Source organism: Zingiber officinale, chromosome 6A (genome assembly GCF_018446385.1).
Source record: "Zingiber officinale cultivar Zhangliang chromosome 6A, Zo_v1.1, whole genome shotgun sequence".
NCBI lineage: Eukaryota > Viridiplantae > Streptophyta > Magnoliopsida > Zingiberales > Zingiberaceae > Zingiber > Zingiber officinale.
Genome location: NC_055997.1, coordinates 92193517 through 92213064, shown reverse-complemented (window position 1 = coordinate 92213064; position 19548 = coordinate 92193517). Strand labels below are relative to the sequence as shown.

The 19548-nt window shown below is 40.6% G+C and overlaps 2 protein-coding genes across 2 annotated transcripts; one reads left to right on the top strand and one right to left on the bottom strand.

Annotated features, from left to right (window-relative positions):
* The first annotated feature begins 11348 nt into the window (after positions 1–11348).
* LOC121996928 (zinc-finger homeodomain protein 6-like) lies at positions 11349–12844 on the top strand. The gene is made up of 2 exons (XM_042551094.1): positions 11349–11697; positions 11854–12844. The coding sequence occupies exons 1-2, from the start codon at positions 11690–11692 to the stop codon at positions 12716–12718; spliced, it is 873 nt and encodes a 290-aa protein (XP_042407028.1). The 5' UTR covers positions 11349–11689; the 3' UTR covers positions 12719–12844.
* Positions 12845–12903: 59 nt separating this feature from the next.
* On the bottom strand, positions 12904–19036 carry LOC121996927 (ATPase family AAA domain-containing protein 3-like). The gene is made up of 8 exons (XM_042551093.1): positions 18655–19036; positions 18463–18558; positions 17160–17270; positions 16716–17025; positions 15155–15245; positions 14260–14596; positions 13719–13867; positions 12904–13606 (listed from the first exon to the last, which is right to left on the bottom strand). Exons 1-8 carry the CDS (start codon positions 18952–18954, stop codon positions 13099–13101), a joined length of 1902 nt encoding a protein of 633 aa, XP_042407027.1. The 5' UTR covers positions 18955–19036; the 3' UTR covers positions 12904–13098.
* Positions 19037–19548: the final 512 nt, after the last annotated feature.

The window sequence follows — 19548 nt, the reverse complement described above, 5'->3', positions numbered from 1 at the left end:
TGACAAGGTACTCCTTCGGTTTGCCATGTAGAACTCCAAGAAGGGATTTCTGCCGATGTCACATGGCGTGAGTCTTTCGAAGACTCAAGGTCCCTCTTCTAGAGAGGAGAGATACCGCATGGATCAGATCCATTATGCCTCAGCCATAGGATCGATCATATACACCATGCTATGTACTCGACCTGATGTCTCGTATGCTTTGAGCATGACGAGCAGATACCAGTCAGATCCAGGTGAAAGTCACTGGATAGCGGTCAAGAATATTCTTAAGTACTTAAGAAGGACTAAAGAATATTTCTTGATATATGGAGGCAATGATGAGCTAGCTGTAAAGGGTTACAGTGATGCTAGCTTCCAGACCGACCAGGATGATTATCGATCACAGTCAGGGTTCATATTTTGCATTAATGGTGGTGCTGTCAGCTGGAAGAGTTCGAAGCAGGATACAGTAGCTGATTCTACAACAGAAGCCGAGTACATTGCTGCATCAGAGGCAGCAAAGGAGGCAGTTTGGATCTGCAAGTTCATCACTGAACTTGGGGTGGTTCCTAGCATTGCTGACCCCATTGAGCTCTATTGTGACAACAATGGAGCTATAGCACAGGCGAAGGAACCTCGCTCACACCAGCGGACCAAACACATACTACGGCGCTTCCATCTCATTCGAGAGATCATCGAGAGAGGAGATGTGAAGATTTGCAGAGTACCTACAGAGGCTAACATCACAGATCCCTTGACCAAGGCTTTGGCACAGAAGAAGCATGATGGTCACACTAGGTCATTTGGGCTTAGAGCCTACACTGATTGGCACTAGTGCTAGTGGGAGATTGTTAGCTAGAGCCCTAGAGCCAATCATTAGATGATTGTATTTTGGACTTATTGTATCATATTCTATATAAATAAAGGCATTTGGATTTTGATTATTATACTTACTTGTATTTGTGCCAAATAAACTAAGTATAATAATGTGCTTGAGTAGATGGTTCTCACCTATATCAATCGGTTAGTTGAACCGATAGTGAGATGATATAGGGAACACTACTCTTAATCATTCCTAGTCGAGTATTAACATTCAGGGACAATGTTAATGCAATAAGACTAACATGTAGGTCAACTCGATGACTTGATCTCACAAGTCATGGATATAGAGATATCAAGTTGACACATGGGTATACATTAGAGAATGTATACTGAATGACCCGCCATGAGAAAGTATCATGGATCGTTATATGAGTGTCATATACTTTCTCATGTGACTATTAGTATGACTACTAGTCCTTAGACCTGAAGTCACCATGGTTCCCTACATAAGGAGTTATGTACTTTGGTTTCGTCAAACGTCACCCGTAACTGGGTGGACTATAAAGGCGATTACTGGGTATGTAACAAATTATGCGGAGGGATGTGAGTGATGTAGATGGGATCTATCCCTCCTATATGACGGGAGTGACATCGATATTCTTGATAGAGTGAGACCACGAAGTGCATGGCCATGCCCAAATGAGTCAATATAGGATATTGAGCTCATTTGATTTAGTGTGTCTACTTGGAGTTCAAGATTTAGATTGATTAGAGGATGACACGGTCTATGCCTCATATTGATCAATCTAGATGTCTAGGATAGAAGGACACTTGTCATATATTGTGAGGAGTCACAATTAGTAGTCACAAGGTGATGTTGGATCTCGACATTTCTTGTAACTTGGGTAGTAATGATGTGTTGCTAGATACCGCTCATTACTTATGCTCCTAAATGGGTTTAGGGCATTGCCAATGTTACAAGAACTTATAGGGTCACACACTTAAAACAATTAGATGGAGATTAGGTTCATATGATGAACCAAGAGGATTAGATTCATTTGATGAATCAAATTAGATTAAGAGTAATCCTAATTGGGCTAACTTGAGTTTGACTCAAGTTGATTCATGTGTTCAATGAGTCTAATTTAGATTTTGACTCATTGAATCAATTTAATTAAATGAATTAGATTCATTATATTAAGTTGGCTTGAATCAAATGGTTGGATTTGATCAACCATGGAAGAGATTTGGTCAAGTTTGACTTGACTTGAGAGGAAGATTAAAAGTCAAGTTTGACTTGACTTTATGCCACCTCATTGGTGAGTTGGCATTGATATGGACCAATGATGTTATTCCACATCATCATGGTTGCCACCTCATGGGAGTTACTAGTGAGTGCCACCTCATGGAGGTTACATTCCCTCTTTGATGACAACTTAATGCATTAATGAGGGGGTTACATTTGTGAAATGTGGCCGGCCACAATTTGAATGAAAATGGATTCATTTTCATTCAAGTGATTATTATTGCATCTTCTTCCTCTCAAGCTCTCCCTCTCCTCCTTGCTTGGCCGAATCTTACCAAGGTGCTAGCACACCTTTGTGTAAGGTTTTCTCCACCTACGTGTCCGTGTGGATACTTCTAGAGGACCGACGCTTGACGGTCTTGAGATCCGGCAACTCCTTGGACGAGCGGGAATGCGAAAGGGCACACAATAAGGGTAAAGCTCTCAACACATAGATCTAGGAGTAGATCTAAAGTTTTTGAAACTCGTATTTGTATTTTGTTCGATTTTCCTTGCACGGATCTACGGCTTTGGGTGATTCGGGGTTTCCGCGATGCGAAAAGTGATTTTCGCGGCCCGAAAAACCCAACAAGTACTTCTCCTAAGACTGCATCATTTGATCTCTTGACAGTATATTATTCATGCACTATATTTTTCTACCTACTGAGTTATTGTACTCACTACCTTTTGCTTTCCTTTTAACTTTCAGGTTAGCAGATAGAGGAGGTGTTGTGTCGCTCAGACGTCCTGGCTGTTAGTCCCGCTCGAGTTGGATTTATCTTGAGTTGCTTCATTTTATTGTTTCCCTTGCTTATAGTTATAGTTCTTTCTGTTCTAAATTTTTGAGTCTTTCACATGTACATGCATACATACACGTATTGTCATTTGTGACTTGGTGTTATTATATTACATCGATATTTTATGTTGGCTTGAATTGGTTCGATATCATATTTCTTATATTGTCACTAGGGGTACCATCCGGTTTGACGGACAAGTATACCCTCGAGGCGTGACACCTTAGTTTAGGGGAAACTCATTTTACATCTCACAAAATCTATAGAATTGACTTGTATGTGTATTGAGATACATTAAATACAAGTGAGATGTTAGGACGATGAGCAAAACTCAAAATATTAATTTAGTGTATCTATTTGAGTTTTGATTTCATTAAAACACATAAATTTTAAAGTCCAATCATGGGAAAAGTTAATGTACAAGTCATGTGTATTTACTTGAAAGATTATGGTTGGAAATTATTTTAAAAAAATATTTTAGAAAAACTTGATGAAGTTTATTTGTCGATGGGAACCACTAATGATTAATTAAATTAAAAGTTACAGTGAAACATTGAAGTTTTCAATGGTTTTTAATTTGATATCATTCTTTGAAAATATGATATATTTTTATAGAAAATTAGTTTTTCCTGATAATATATGACATAAATAATGTCTCTATAAAATTTCATGTTTTTTAAAAAATTGTAGAATTATTTATGGATTTCTAAATTTTAGGTAAAAAACAAAATTAAGAAATCAGAAATACCAATCGATTGAGACGTGTTGTAATCGATTGACAGCTTTCGCCAATTGAATGACATAGGTCGAAATCGATTGATAACTGAAGCCAATCGATTGACTATGACTAATTTAAGTTGAAATGGGTTATTTCAGTTGATTAAGTCATATTTAGGTTATTTAACTATTTCTAACCCTATGAAATGCTTGGACAAGTATTTGAGGAAATTTTTTGATGAAAATGAGAAAGGAATGGTTATAAGGAGACTAATGTAGAGTTAAGGAAGAGGTTTAGATTGAAGGTTGAATTTTTAACCTTATGACTTCAATTTTAAAATTTTCTAAAGGCTTTGGAACTCCAAATCATTGTTGGTGCAATGATAGACGTTGGAGAATGCTTTGAGGGGGAGTTTTACCTTAAAAGCATAATTTTGGATAAGAAAAGAGATCTATAATAGGATGATAGATATATGTTTAACGTTAAGCATTGTAAACAATGGAAGGATGCGAACATTTATTATGATAAGAGGAATTTTGAGAAATACTCAAGATTGAGCTTTTAGAAACAATGGAAGGTATGAAACCTTCATTGTCATAGTTAGATGAATCTTGAAATAAGATTTTTTTATGTATATCGAAGGGAGAGAATCTAAGGTTTAAGTTAGAAAATGCTCATTTATGCTTTGCCATGAGATGAAGAAGAAAGTAAGGATAATGGATTAACCTAACTTAAATATATTATGAAATATCAAAAAGAATGAGATTGTTGGTACAATCATCCTCGAGTCAAGATTGACTAAGTTGATTAAGCTCAGATTGACTCGAGCGTGAATTTCTATATTTGAAACTATGTGATAGAGAAGTCAAGTAGGTCAAGGAGGACTAAATATTTGACTAGGAAAGTCTGTGGGATCGAGATGTGCTAGAAGGGGGTGAATAACACTCGTAGTTTTTTCACGTTCGTTTTAAAGCAATCAGAGATAGACACAGCGAAAATAAAGAAATAAACAAAATAATGACACAAGTTGGTTTTACTTGGTTCAGAGCCTATGACGACTCCTACTCTAAGGCTCACACTCGTTGAATGCTTACTTTGGACAATTCACTATTAATTCATCAAATTATAAAGACAAGTACAATTTACAATGAAAATAGATTAAGTGCTATAACTGAAATTATATTGATGACTTAGAGAGTTAAAGATGCAAGCTTTCAGTCGTCGGAGCAGCATTACGACCTTGTGGACTTATTTTTGGAGCAGCGCACAATAGGAAGATCATAAGAATTCGTTGTGTTTGATGCACTACTCGAAGAGGGCAATTATAAGATATTGAAGGCGCCTTCAACCTCCTTGAAGATGCCTCTGACTGTGAAGTTTATCCCCACAGCGTCGGAGACGATAATTTCCCCAAGCTGCGAAACTTATTTAGTTAAAGGCGCCTTCCATCCCTGATACAAGGTGCCTTCATGCACCTGGAAGGTATTTCCTACTCCCTCCTATGCAAAGCTTTGGCTAAGGCACCGAGGCGCCTCCAATAGCCCCAGAGGCACTTCAGGCGTTGTTCTTCTAAGCATTTCCTTGTGCATCTCCCTTCCTATAAGGCATATTAGTCCACGAGCAAAATATACCCTGCAAAATAAAGTTAACACAATAAAATATGAATAATAAAGTTGTTTGTAGTCTGTAGACTATCCAATTATGACTTTCAAATTTCTTGAAAACCCTATGTCGAACCGACACCTATTGTTCCCTCAATGGGGAACATGTCCTCACCTACTTCTCTCAAGAAAAATTACCTTTTGCCAGATCGGTCTTCCAGACTGTCTAGACTTTTGCTTAGCGTTCGAGACTTCAGGACTTCATGCTGAACGTCCGCTCTACGACCCGTCCAGACTTCCACCTCTGTGATCACCAAGATTTTCACCTAGAGTCCCCGACTCTAGGATTTCACCTAAAGTGCTCAACCCGCCAAAACTTTTCTCAGTCCTCCAGACTAGCACTTTGTTACCTAACTACAGCTAGAACTTTCCACCTGCCTAGAGTTCACTAGGACTTTTGCCTAAGACAACTTAGGACTTCTCTGCAAGCTTAGTCACACTTATTAAATAACAAGATAACTTAACTTTGAACCTCTTTGCCATTATCAAAACACAGGTTTGTTCGTTTGGTGCTTCCTGTTGGTGCGGGAAGCATCCGACGATCGAACCTATGTTTTGATTATGTCAAAGGGTTCAAAGTTAATGTGTTTTGTTTCTAATATGTTGAACAAGTTTGCAGGAAAGTCCTAAGTGGAACTTAGGCATAAGTCCTAACTGCGGTTAGGTAAGGGAAAATCCTAAGGGGGGGCAACCTTAGGTCCTAGGGGGTGGTAACCCTAGGTGAAAGAAAATCCTAAGGGGCGGCAACCTTAGGTCCTAGGGGGTGGTAACCCTAGGTGAAGAAAAACCCTAAGGGGCGGTAACCTTAGGTCCTAGGGGGTGGTAACCCTAGGTGAAGGAAAATCCTAAGGGGGGGTAACCTTAGGTCCTAGGGGGCGGTAACCCTAGGTGGAGGAAAACCCTAAGGGGCGGCAACCTTAGGTCCTAGGGGGCGGTAACCCTAGGTGGAGGAAAACCCTAAGGGGCGGCAACCTTAGGTCCTAGGGGGTGGTAACCCTAGGTGGAGAAAAACCCTAGGGGGCGGTAACCCTAGGTCCTAGGTGGTGGTAACCCTAGGCGGAAAGTCCAGTCGGTCTGGAGGGCCGGACTGGCAACAGGTAAATCTCCTGAGTGGAGTAGGTGAGGACGCGTTCCCCGTAGAGGGAACAGTAGGCGTCGGGTCGACCTAGGGTTTCCGGTAGGAAACCTGAAGTCAGACTCGGACAGTCCGGAGACTGTTAATACTTCATTTATAATATCTATTGTATTATGTGCTAACTTTGTGCTGCAGGATAGTGTTTGGGACTAACGTATCTTGCAGGTGCAAAGGAGCAACTTAAAGCCTCGGATGAAAGTAACAAGGCGCGCAGACCCATTGAGGCGCCTCATGGTGCGCGAAGGCACCTTGATGGTGCTCGAAGGCGCCTTTGATGCTCCATTGGAGGCGCCTTGAAGTGGATGAAGGCGCCTTCAGGCGATAAGCGCAGAATGGTCAGCGCTCATTGCACGATGGAATCGGGCGGTGGAGGCGCCTTGGATGGCTTTCAAGGCGCCTTGGATGCCCTTAGTGAAGGAAAACAACTTAAGCGATTCTTCTGCTTCAACTGCTAACGACTCATTCCGAAGTGCTCAAGTGCTGCTACGAGACACCGACGACCCGGAGCTCCGAATTTTCAGATTACGATATTGTCGTCGGTATAATTAATTGTTGTCATTTATTGTACTTCAAATTGTAATCATTATCGAGCTTATAGTTGTTGCCCACCGGAAGCGATCAAGGATCGCGGGCCTTCGAGTAGGAGTCGATCAAGGCTCCGAACGAAGTAAAATCGACCTGTCTCTGTGTGATTATTTCTTTTTTTCCGCTGCGTATTTAACTCCGATAGTTTTCCGATACGAACGATTTAGCCACGAGCGCTATTCACCCCCCCTCTAGCGCGTCTCGATCCAACACTTCCTACACAAACAATGTCCTAACTGAAGGTTGGGCAACAGGAAGTCAAAATCAAAGGTTAGATAATGGAAAGTTCAAATTGAAGGTTAGGTGATGGAAAGTCCTAACGGGGCTAGATGGTAGAAGACCTAGTTAAAAACTAGGCATAAAAGTTTTAGCAGAGCTAGGTAGTGAAAGACCTAGTTGGAAACTAGGAATAGAAGTCATAGCGGGGTTAGGTAGTGGAAGATCTAGTTGGAAACTAGGCAACAGAAGTCCTAGCTGTTGGTGCAGTCAATACCAATGGTTAAAATTAAGTTTTGATAAATGATAAATAGGTTAGAGTTAGATGTGTTGTTATCTAATCTTACTACCGAGTGTGCAGGGTTGATTAACCCCAGTCAGAATGTTCGATTCCCAGCGTGTTGAAGTCCAGATGTGGGATTCTAGCAAGGGTCGAGATGTGCGATTCTTGATGGGTGAAGACCGGATGTGTGATTTTAGCAAATCGGGATATGCGATTCCTGAGTGGAGAAGGTCGGATGTGCAATTTTGGTAGGTCGGGATGTCTAATTCCCGATGGGTGAAGACCGAATGTGCCATTCCGATAAGTCGGAATGTTCGATTCTTGAAATCCACATGTGTAATTCCGGAAGGTAACTCTACACCTGGTAAGTAGAGGTAAATCACTGGAGAAGAGTGTTTAAGTGAGGACACGCCCCCATTCGAGGGGCAGTAGGCGTCGGTCTAATTTAAGTCTATTTCAGAAACCTAAATTGATACCTTGATTAGATTCTGATCTCAAGGAGACAGAATCTAATTATTACTCATTATGATTATTGTGTTAATACTGTCTTACAGGTTATTACTTGGTATATTGGACTAACACATTTTGCAGGGCAAAAGGAGCACAGTTAAGATTGGGCAATCGATTAGGACAATCAATTAGTCTAAAGCAATTGATTAGGGCAATCAATTGAGAGCATTTTTGCAAGAACACAAAAGGTGTCAGAATCGATTCCGACAATGCCAATCGATTGGGCAGTATGTCTCTTGAGAATATAAAGGTTCTGAATCGATTAAGATAATCGACTCAGACTTCCCCAATTGATTGGCTTAATTGATTGATCCTTTTTTTGTGAGACAACGGAAAGTACAAAAATTGATTGGGCAATCGATTAGATAGCCTTTTCTCTTGCGAGCAGTGAAGGGATGTAAACAAGCCAAGCTGAGCCGAGCCAGACTTAAAATAAACTAAGCTTTTGAAATGATTGTTCAAGCTTGGCTTGGTTTATTTTTTATGAGCTTGACCTTGTTTGAAACTTGGCTTGAGTTTGGTTCATTTAGATGTTATCGAACTCTCAATTCAAGCTTAGCTTGAGCTTGGTTCGAGCTTGGCTTGAGCTTGGTTTATTTAGATGTTATCGAGCTTTCAATTGAAACTTGTTTGATTGTTTGAAACTTTTAATTGTTTGATTGGTTATTAAGTTTGATAATTTAAACTTATTTATTTTATTATTTATTTAGCATATTGAAAAGAGTTTTATTAACGAATATGATTTGTGAATATTATTCACGAACATTATTCACTAATGTTGTTTACGAACATTAACGAGCTGAACTTATATGTGTTCAAGCTTGTTTGTTTAGTTTAACGAGCTGTTCAAGCTTATTTGTTTAATTAATCTTGTGTATATTCAACGAACATAAACAAGCTCTTACCAAGCCGAACACCAAACTTGTTCACGAACGCTTGGTTCATTTACAGCCCTACAATAGAAACTTCGGAATTGATTGACTTAATCGATTAGAAGCTGGTAATCGATTGGTATGGCTCACCAATCAATTAGATATACGAAAAAGAGTCATTCTATAAATTTTGAATGATCAATTTGACATGGTATTCGATTTGAGGTTAGACCAATAAATTGGGAGATATTTTCCAGCCTGGAAGAAATCCTAGAAAAGGAGAGTTCGTGGACATTTGAAGACACCAGTTCTACAAATTGAGTAAGAAGTTATGCTATATTTTCAACTGATCAAGAGGCATTTTTAAGGAACAAGAGATCAAGCAAGTAAGATGTTCATTGTATTTGTATTCCTTTATCTTGTTTGTATTGTTCCTGATGTATTTTTGCATTGTATTCTCGTGTTCGAGATTGTACGAGGTTTCTCTACCTCTGAAAATGAGATTTTCATAGTGAAACTATGAGTGAGGAGTAAACCCTTGAATTAATCACCTCAAAGAGGTGGATATCATATAAAATTGAAGGTGTTAGTATTGTGGAGTCTTCGCTTCAAATTTCTGCTACAAATCAAGATCAAAGAAACGAAGCGAGTTATTCACCTTCTTTTAGCTCATGCATGTCCTAACAAATTTTATACGCCATCAATCCTTAAAATTATGAAATCTTTATATATATATTTTAGAAAATATTTTCAGTGAAATAAAGGTTCCATAAAACATGAAAAATACCAAAGAATTCAATAAGAGATCGGGAAATTAAAAGGAACAAATGAACTTTTTATTTTTCTTTAAAAAAAAACATAGATCATGCATTTAAACTAAAACACATTTTTTAAAAAAAAAAAAAGTATATCCCATTTTTTTTAAAATAATATTTTTATTCTATATCCTTATTTCAAAGTTATTGTGATAATAATTACTATACATAGAATAGAACAGTAGCATTTTTAAAAAAATTACTAAATTGATCAAAAATATTTAAACACAAGTCATAATCGTATAACTACTTACAACACGAAAAATCTAACCATACTTGATTATTAAATATGTGTCATAGCTATTATAAATTATAATAGTTATAAACATAACTACTAGCGAGGTTATAGAACCTATATAATAGAATTAGGATAACAATTTCTCTTAAAAAAATATTTAAAAAATTCATGTTGAAAATTTTTAGTAAGGTCAATTGATCCCACTAGCTATTCCTACAAAAAAATATTCTCCATTAAATAAAAATAAATAAATAAATAAAATAAAGCAAAAAATAAAAAAAAAATTCTCAATAGTACCACAAGATCGAGCTCTTAACAATAATTTACATCAGACTTTTGAGATCACTCATTCATTAATGAATTAGTTACGACCCAATCAATCAAACCGCGGGATCCGCATAACAATATTATAAATCCCCCCGCACTCGATCGCACGTCGACGCTGCAACAAACGCCACAACCCACGCCCAGGCATCCGCCACGTGTCCCTCCGGGACAAGCTTAAATAAACAATTACTTCATGTCCTTAACTTAACTCCTACTTAATCATCCTCAATGTACTTCAAGCAATTCCTTGGAAACGTGCATGCACCCATTAATTAAAGAAATGCTGAGAATATTAATTCTACAAAATATTAATTCTAATTCGTACATATTTATTATTTTTTATTTTCCATTTTTTAGTTGATCCCCAATTTGTGGACAGCCATTAAGCAGAGTGCTCACTGTTCATGGATGTGAAGCTTCATGTGCTTCCACTTTGAGGGCAACTCCAAGTGGGCCAAAAGGGATAGAATAAAATCTAGTAAATCTTAGCATCAACGTGTGTTACTAAGTCCAAATATATTAGAAAAATAAGAAAGATTTAATTAGCAACTCAAATTCTCTTTTGTGTAAACAACAAAAATGAGAGATTAAGAGAGCATGTGTGAGGATGTACTTTGTTTCTAGTAAAGATATCTTTAAGAATGTAAGTAGATTAACTTTAGACGTGCTTACTTTAACCAAGTCTCCCTCGAAGCATCATGCCACGGAATAGGGCACAACTACTAGTTAATAATAAACTAATTTCCTTAGGTACATCCTTGTAATTTCCAATGATAATCGTATAATTTGATCAGACTACTCATGTATGTATCTTCATCGACCTCGACTAAACTGATAAACTTTGATAGTTATTGTAAACTGAATGCCCTTTGGCAAAGGCAACCCTTTTGTCTCTTCCTCTCCATCTGAATAGAATAACAAGAAGACTCGACCTATTTATTTGTTAAAAGACAAAAATAAAGAATTTTTTTTCCCACCTAAGTAAACGTAGGCTAAGGCCTATGGATCGAATAGCTATTCGACTAGCGGCTAGCGAGAGAGAGAGGGGGGGAGGGGAGGAGAGGAGGAAGAAGGCGAGTGTGGTGTCTTCCTTTTAGTAGTGAGACCTGACACTCCCACAAGGCTGCAGGCTTGGTGGAGGGGCCCATCATTGCCATGCCCCCACTCCTCCTCCTTTTACTCTGCACCAACCAAGCCTGCACCTGCAATGCATGGCTCAACCCACCACTCAGTCTGAGCACGACAAGAACCAAGACATCACAGAGACATGGAGGAAGAGCTGGGGTGAGCTGAGCTGACAGAAGGAGAGTGTGCTTGCTTTATCTCTAAGTTGCATCCCAGGAGATGAGCAATAAATGATCCACAACCTCACCTACCAAGCTTTCAGAAGTGAGAGAGAGAAGTATAATGGCGGTGGGGACGAGTTGCAGGGCGTGGGAGGGGTGAAACATGACCCTGTCGGTGGTTATGGATTCTCTCCTCTTCTCTTCTTCCCTCTACCTCGCTTCGACTTAAAATCCCCCCCTTTGTCAATTCTCGATTGTCATCTTCTTTCCATCTGCGTGTTTTTTTTAAAAAAAATTACCTAAGGAGTTTGGTTTTATGGAATTTAGGAAGCAGGAGTTGTTGGAGGAGGTCTACAACCCTGCTCCTCTGCAGCAGTCTGCCTTCGCCAGGCCTCTGGCGTCGCCTTCTTCTTCCTCTTCTTCGTTCCTCTTTGCCAGAGCAGGCGAGGCCATGGGATCTTCCCTGGTTCAGAAGCCCACCCCCATCTCCGCCGCGCCGGCCGCCGAGGCAATGAGGCCCGAAACGGAGCCCCGCTACCGGGAGTGCCTGCGGAACCACGCGGCCAGCGTCGGCGGCCATGTGCTCGACGGGTGCTGCGAGTTCATGCCGAGCGCCGGCGAGGCGCTCAAGTGCGCCGCCTGCGGCTGCCACCGGAGCTTCCACCGGAAGGATCACGGCGAGATGTGCGAGCTCCGGAACGGCGCCGCGCCGCCGCTCTTGCTTCCGCCGCCGCCGCCGCTGCCTCCGGCGGCGACGCCCTACGGGCACCTGAGGCCGTTCGGAGCCTCCGGCGTGATGGTACGGGTCGGCAACAGCGGGAGCGCGGCCGCGGGGACGGAGTCGTCGAGCGAGGAGCTGGCGGCGCAGCGACCGTTCGTGGTTTCCAGGAAGAGGTTCCGGACCAAGTTTACCGCGGAGCAGAAGGAGAAGATGCTGGCGTTCGCGGAGAAGGTAGGGTGGCGGATGCAGCGGCAAGACGAGGGGACTCTGGAGCACTTCTGCGGCGAGGTCGGGGTGAGCCGGCACGTGTTCAAGGTGTGGATGCACAATAACAAGAGCTCGTTGAAGAAGCCAAACCACGAGCAGCAGCAGCAGCAGGAGCAGCAACAGCTGCTGGAAGACGACGAAGAGGAAGACGAACAGCAGCACCACCAGGTCCACCACCACCGCCACGAAATGCCAGCCAATTGAGGATTCTACTTTTGTTTTTTTTTTCAATTACTTTTAATTTACTCGTGTTGTAGCGGTAATTTCTTAGCTCTGGTACTACGCGTAGCTTGATGACACAATGCTGAGGCTTAACGTTCTTTATTCACATCTTATTGCGTGCCCCGGATAGAGCATAGAGGTATTTAATGAAGCAGGATAAGTAGATAGAGACCAAATGCCCAGACAGGCCTTATAATTATGAGTTCCTAATATAAAGAAAATAGAATCTAGTAAAAGTAAATGGCCATATTTCTATGAGCTAGTTGCAGTCGACAAATGTGAGATTAGCCTTCTCACCCGAATGCGGCTAACGACACAAATCAATGAAAAAGAATGCGATTGGACACTTGAAAGTGTCGTTCTCAACACGTAGCTTCAGCAGCAAGTTTAATACGTTGGTGATGCTCAGTGACCTTGTAGTTCACCACTTCCGAGAAGAGCTCCGGGTCCAAGACGCAATCAGGACGGCCATACACAGCCGCTTGGACACTGGCCATGAGTTTTGCAATCTCTCGACCTGAGAACCCGGCAGTGTTCTTGGCAGCTTCACGCAACACCTCGTCACTCACATCCCTGACAGTGATCTTCTGTTGCCGCTTCGTGAATAGGGAATTCCATGATCGTTCGCCACTATCCTCCTCTTGCAATATGTATCGTCTTAGGTAGAGCTTCAGCAACTCGTATCGTTCCTCCTCCCCAGGCAATGGAAACTCAATGACTTCATCCATACGGTCGGTGACGGCTGCATCTAGGTCCCCGGGTCTGTTGGTGGCCAGGACAAGGACTACGTCCCTTGATTGATCACCAGTTCGGAAGAGCAATGCATTCAATGCGCTACGTTGGGCTTCACTCATGTGTATGCTGTTCCGCCTGCTCATCGAGGCATTCACACAGTGTTAAATTGGTATTTAGAAACAGGAAGCAAAACACGAAATTAGTCTGTGGAAGAACAATGGAGACAGAAAATGAGTGTGTAACATACTCGCACAGAAAGGCATCTGCTTCATCAATAAAGAGTAGCAATCCTTTCTTTGACTTTTTAGACCAATCAAATATCTGATGGATCTTCGTGACCGCCTCAGAACCCAAGGGAGCAACATCCCCGCCAGTCATCATTGCATAATCTAGACCCTGCGTGTCACAGTATGACATGACATCTATCAAAATGAAAGTTGAAAACATGCAACGTTCAAAAACATCCCGTCATTTGGTTTGTGTACGAAACTACGAGGGCATGGCTTACTGGATACAAGTCGAAGAGGACACTAAATGAACAGCTAGCAAGATTTTACAATCTAATTATCACTGTCTCCTTGTTTGTACCCGCAATTGCATGGAGAATCAAATAATAATCAAGTGCAGACTCAATCAAACAATTATACGAGTGCATGGTCGATTCAGAGGTCCACAAAACCAACATTTCTACATAATTAGCCAGAATGCAATGTAAAATTCTAGTAGAGAAACCTGTAAGTTTTGTAGAAGAAAATGAAAGAAAATGCAACGAATATATACACACGTACCGACTTGTGAGCAATTTCCCGAGCGACCAATGTCTTCCCTGTACCAGGAGGTCCATAAAATAGCATGTTGCGGAATGGTGCTTGATGCAACTTGGTATTTTCTGTTGCTCTAGCAAGTTGTTCAATCCTTCTCTTTAGAGAAGGATGAAGAATAACTTTATCAAAAGAGCTTTCTGATAACGACTCTTTCCCAAACGCTCCTCTAGAACTCGTAGCTAGTTTTATGATCTTAGGTGCTATTCCAGACCATGGAAATTTAGCTATGGAAGATTCACGAATAAGTGACGGCTGGCCTAAGATTCTGTTAACATAGCCCCATAACACCTTTGCACCTTCCCTGCATGCAAAAAACAAATGGACTACAAAATGACCAACTGTTCAATAAGGATGGTGAATAACAAATCAAGGTCGTGGTGCAAGCACACTATAGTAAAATAATCATTATTTTTTATAATATTTACTTTCCGGACGATGAGTCCGATGTGACGCCAGGACCGCACGATGAATTCAGACACATCGTCGGGACCACACGACGCATCCGAGCCCGTTGCCGAGCTCGAACAACGCATCCAAGCCCGTCTTTGGGCTCGAGCGACACGTCTAGGCCCATCGCTAGGCTTAGACGACGCTTCTAGGCCCGTCGCCAAGCTTGGACGTGTCTGGACTCGTGCAACACGTCTAGATTCGTTGTCGGGCCCAGACGACATGTCCGGACACGTGGTGGCAAAGCGACGGCAATGGTGGCAGTAGAGAGGTGAGTTACCACCTAAAGCACCACCTCAAGCAAAGATGGTGTGGTTGATGCCCGTCTCCCACCTAGGCAGCCGCCTCTCACCGTTTAGAACACTAAAAACAACCAACTGAAACAAAAGAAAACTATAGTATGCAAGTCGACCTGGTAGTGTAGACACCAGCTGCAAGTGCAGTGACTCCTCCAACAGCCATAACAAGGGTAGCACGATCAGTTAGCAACATCCTCAAACCACCTGTAAGTATGATTTTTGGATGTTTTAATAGTATTTAAAAAATGAATGCAACCCCTGAATGACGTAAAGCCATGAGACATATATGATAAACGGAGAAGTAAGCATGCACAGGACTAAATGCAAGTGATAACCCCCCATAGAAGAGAGAGCTTTAACAAAAGCCAACAAGAACAAGAAATCATAATGTCAGAAAAATTTAGGATTCATAAATCTAGTGCTCACATTGAGACTTCCGTATGGGTAATCTACTTGCACATTGATATGTATGAAGGTTTGCAATTTTTGGTTTCAGCACCAGCTTTAATCTTTAGACAGAATAGTATGGTACCATACCAACCCGTATGAACACATAAGATAATCAGCAAGAGACAAAATGCAGCAACTTAGTTTTTGACTAATTTCGCCTCTCTATTCTCCTCTCACTTGACCTATTAACCTATGAGAACAAGAAATATGACTACAGAGTCAATGAGTTAACATTCTATAAATAACTTGGAAAAAAAAAATGTATTATTAATGTAATGCCTACATAAACTTATTTCACAACGGTAAAGTTGATGTCGTGTGACCTGGAGATCACGGGTTCGAATTGCAAAGACAACCTTTTGCAATGGAAGAATAAGGCTACGCACCATAGACCAATTTCTGGGACCTCGCATTAATGGGAACTTCATGCACCAGGCTACCCTTTGATGTGCTAGCCTTTAATTAAGTCTGACTGCATGTTTAATAAGTAGTAGATTGGAATCAAATTAGGTTCAATTGGCTCTAATGACTTAACTTGGGTTTAAGTTTGATATATGGTAAAACTGGAGGTTGCGCAATTAATCATGTAAATCTTACTCATACCACCTTAGTTTCAAATTCAGTCTATGGGCTAAACAGGATTGTTTTGCACTTGCTAACTGACACAAAACAAGAGTTTGAACCACGAGATAGTTTCTTAGAACTTCTTGTAAAACATCTGCTTCACTCTTTTCCTAATTGATTCTCCTCATTGAACTAGGAAATAATTATATTACTATAGGATCTTGCAAATCCAGTATGATAAATCAGAATAGATTTTATAGCTACCCAAATGAAATTTTTATAAATTTCAAACTTAAACACTTACTCAGAATCAGTTCTTGTTGGAGAAGACATCCATTTCACATAAAACAACAATTCTAAGAATTATAATTCCAATCCTCATGATTCAAGTGAGAAAATGAAACTCCTGTTTTGACATCATCAAGTAAGATTGGACCTACAAAATAGAGCACCATTCGTTGATTTTCTCCTAAGTTTTATTTTAAAAGAATTCTCTAAAATGTTCAACACATAATTCAGGTTTCTTGTCTCTTAGAATTACCAACAATAATGGACAGCCAATTTATTTAATTTGCATAAATTTTTTACTTAATAATAATACTCTCCAAGCTTGGTAGGGCATAGGCCGATATGCAAAATTCAAAAAGTAACAATCAATACCTTCTATATGGCTAAAAGTTGCATTAATTGCAGCAAGCCATTTCTCCCTTTCACCCTTCATGCGTTCTAAAAGCATTCTCCTGTTATGCTCCTCTGTAAGTTTTGCCTCATGGGCCCGGCCTTCAGCCTCTGCAATGGCTTTAACCCTGATTGTTTCACGCTCTATCTCAGCTCTCTCTTTCTCGGTCTGTCGTAATTGTTGTTGAATCTGCTCCTCAGTAGCACGCCGTGCTTGTTCCTTCCTTAAGGAGGATTCTTCTTGCATCCTTACAAGCTCAACATTTTGTTTCCTTTGGGCTTCATGCTCTGTCTGAAAAAGGAACATATACATTAGAACTGGAATATCCAAATAGAAAGCACAAAAAAAAGAGGAAATTCAACTTTATTTCCATGTTTGAATGCTAATACTGTCGAAGCCTGATAAGTAAGAAAGTATTCTGGTACCTGCATCCTTTTCCTTGTCAATTCATCTTCATAACGTGCCATTTGAGCCTTTGCTTGTGCTGCTTGTTGAACTAAGTTTCTTTGCTCTTCAGCCATTTGTATTTGTTTTTCCTAGAAATGGAAATAAACTCATTCAGACATCAGATAATATGTATACAATATGGAAACTGAAGGTCCCAGACTCCCAGGTATCACTTTCAAACAAAATAATAAGGACCATTAAAATAGTACAATGCCGCAAAAGACGCCTGATTCAATGAATAGAACCATTTTATGGAGTACAATGGCACAAAAGTTACCCTGATGCAAAATCACGCTAAGATTGTGATTGGCACACGAATAGGACCATTCATGTTGATGATTTCTGAAGTGAATTTTGATGAAGATGGAAGTTGAAAACGTGCTTTGTGAGAAAATTTGGAATGATGAACAAATATAATACTCATCAGAAGGAAGTCTTCCACAAGAAACAAAACCTCAATCAATTCAGTCTTCTATGAATGACACAAAGGTTTATGGCTCATATTGCCTTGGCTAAAAACATTTTTGGAGTGGACTTTTCATAGTGTAAACAAGGATGACAGAAGGTGTATGACTGCCAGTTGATGGTTTAGCACTGAATATTCAGCCAACTCTTTTTTTCTTTAGTACTTAATGTCCTTTAAATAGGTGTAGAATTCCTTTGTCCAACATTTTTATTTCTGTGGCTAATGAGGTTGCAAGCATACAGACTGTTAATTCTGCAGGACAAGGACAAGTACAATGCTTGAATGTCAACCACCAGAAGCAACATAGAAAGCCACAAGAAACTGTAACAATGAGTTAACATCAAAAATCTATGCATAGTAGTTGGACACTTTCCATGTCCTAAAAAAACACCCACTTAGTAACCTTGTCTAAAGAATAAATGAACGAGTCAATGCAACTATAATTAATTTCCATTTACAACATTAGTAAACAATCAAAATATGCTGAAAACAAATTAAAGTCTCTGGACTTTCATCAGAGTTAAATGACAGTTATTTGTGCATGCTACTACCCCACACAATGTACCTCATAATCCATAATTAAAATTTTAAATTTCCATATGCCAGAACACTTAAGTTTTATTTTAAGCAAATTGATAGATTCTGAAAGTCCGTGATCATGTATTAACCTGGCCTTGACAACCCTTGGAAGGTAATATACATCAGTAGAAGAAACTAACACCGTGCATCAGACTATTTGCAAGACAAGGAGTAACTCCAGAACGTATGCTGTAATGTAACAAGGAAAAGAAAAGAACTATTGACAAGAAGCTCACAACTTCACTCTGAGCCTGTATGGCGAGATACTGGGCCTTCTCAGCAGTTAATTCCGCCAAACGCGTCTCTTCCTGCTTCCTCATTAGATCAAATACCTGAAAAATCGATCGCCCCACAAGAGGAATGCCCACAGTTTTAAGAATCTGAAAATCGCGAATGAAGGACCATAAACCAACTACAAAAGCAATCACCTGCTTCGCATGAGATGAGCTATTGATCTCCCGCAACGCCTTCGCCCCACGCTCCAGCGACTCCGGATCAAACCCACCGGACGACGAAGAGGAAGACGCAGTGCTTTGACCCCCTCCCGGCAGACGGGACGCCGCGCTCTGGGAGTCGGGCGACGTCTGAGTTTGGGCAGGAGAAGACAGAAACGGAAAGCGGAAATAACCGTCAGCGTAAGCAGGGTCGGAGAGAGCAGCTATAGTGCCCGCGGCGGCCGTCGCCGCCGAGACGGCAGCAGCAGCGCACAGCATCCGCATCGGCGGCATCAGGGAAACAGGCCGCGAAGTGTTCGGTCGTTGTCTCGCTGGGTGCTAATGATGGCGGCGATAGGGGTTTAAGGAGGCGGCGGGGATGGTCAGACCGACTCTATTTTTAAACCCTAAGGCTATGTTTACTTGGGAGAGTGGAAAGCAAAATTAAGGAAAAGTTTCCACAGTAGAAAAGTTTCCGTCGTTTATTTCATTAAAATTTTTCGAAGGAAAAGTAATGCAATCCATCCGTGGATAATTTTTGAGCCAAAATCGATCACCTCAAAATCGGACGGAAAGCAGCGGATGGAAAAAAAAATGACGCATGTACCCCTTTTGCATTCACAAAATTACACCATATACAAAAAAAAAAATGACGCATGTAGCCTTTTTAACTCATAAAATTACACTATGTACCAAAAAAAATGACGCATGCACCCTTTTTGATTTATAAAATTACATCATAAGTATTCACCTTCCTCTATCAAGGTAAACAAGTGTGCAAAGGAAAAGATTTTTTCACCATTTCTTTTCTCTTCCTCCAAAGATAACTTTCCATAGTTGATTCCTTTCCTTTCCTCATCCACACTCTTGAGTAAACATAGCCTAAAC

Bases quoted from the DNA above. Each gene is read 5' to 3' on its own strand.
- LOC121996927 (XM_042551093.1), bottom strand. From the start codon at position 18,954: ATGCCGCCGATGCGGATGCTGTGCGCTGCTGCTGCCGTCTCGGCGGCG. The intron at 18,559-18,654 runs GTGATTGCTTTT...TCGATTTTTCAG, and splicing joins GCTCATCTCATGCGAAGCAG to GTATTTGATCTAATGAGGAA. The intron at 13,607-13,718 runs GTATGTTACACA...CTCGATGAGCAG, and splicing joins GCAGATGCCTTTCTGTGCGA to GCGGAACAGCATACACATGA.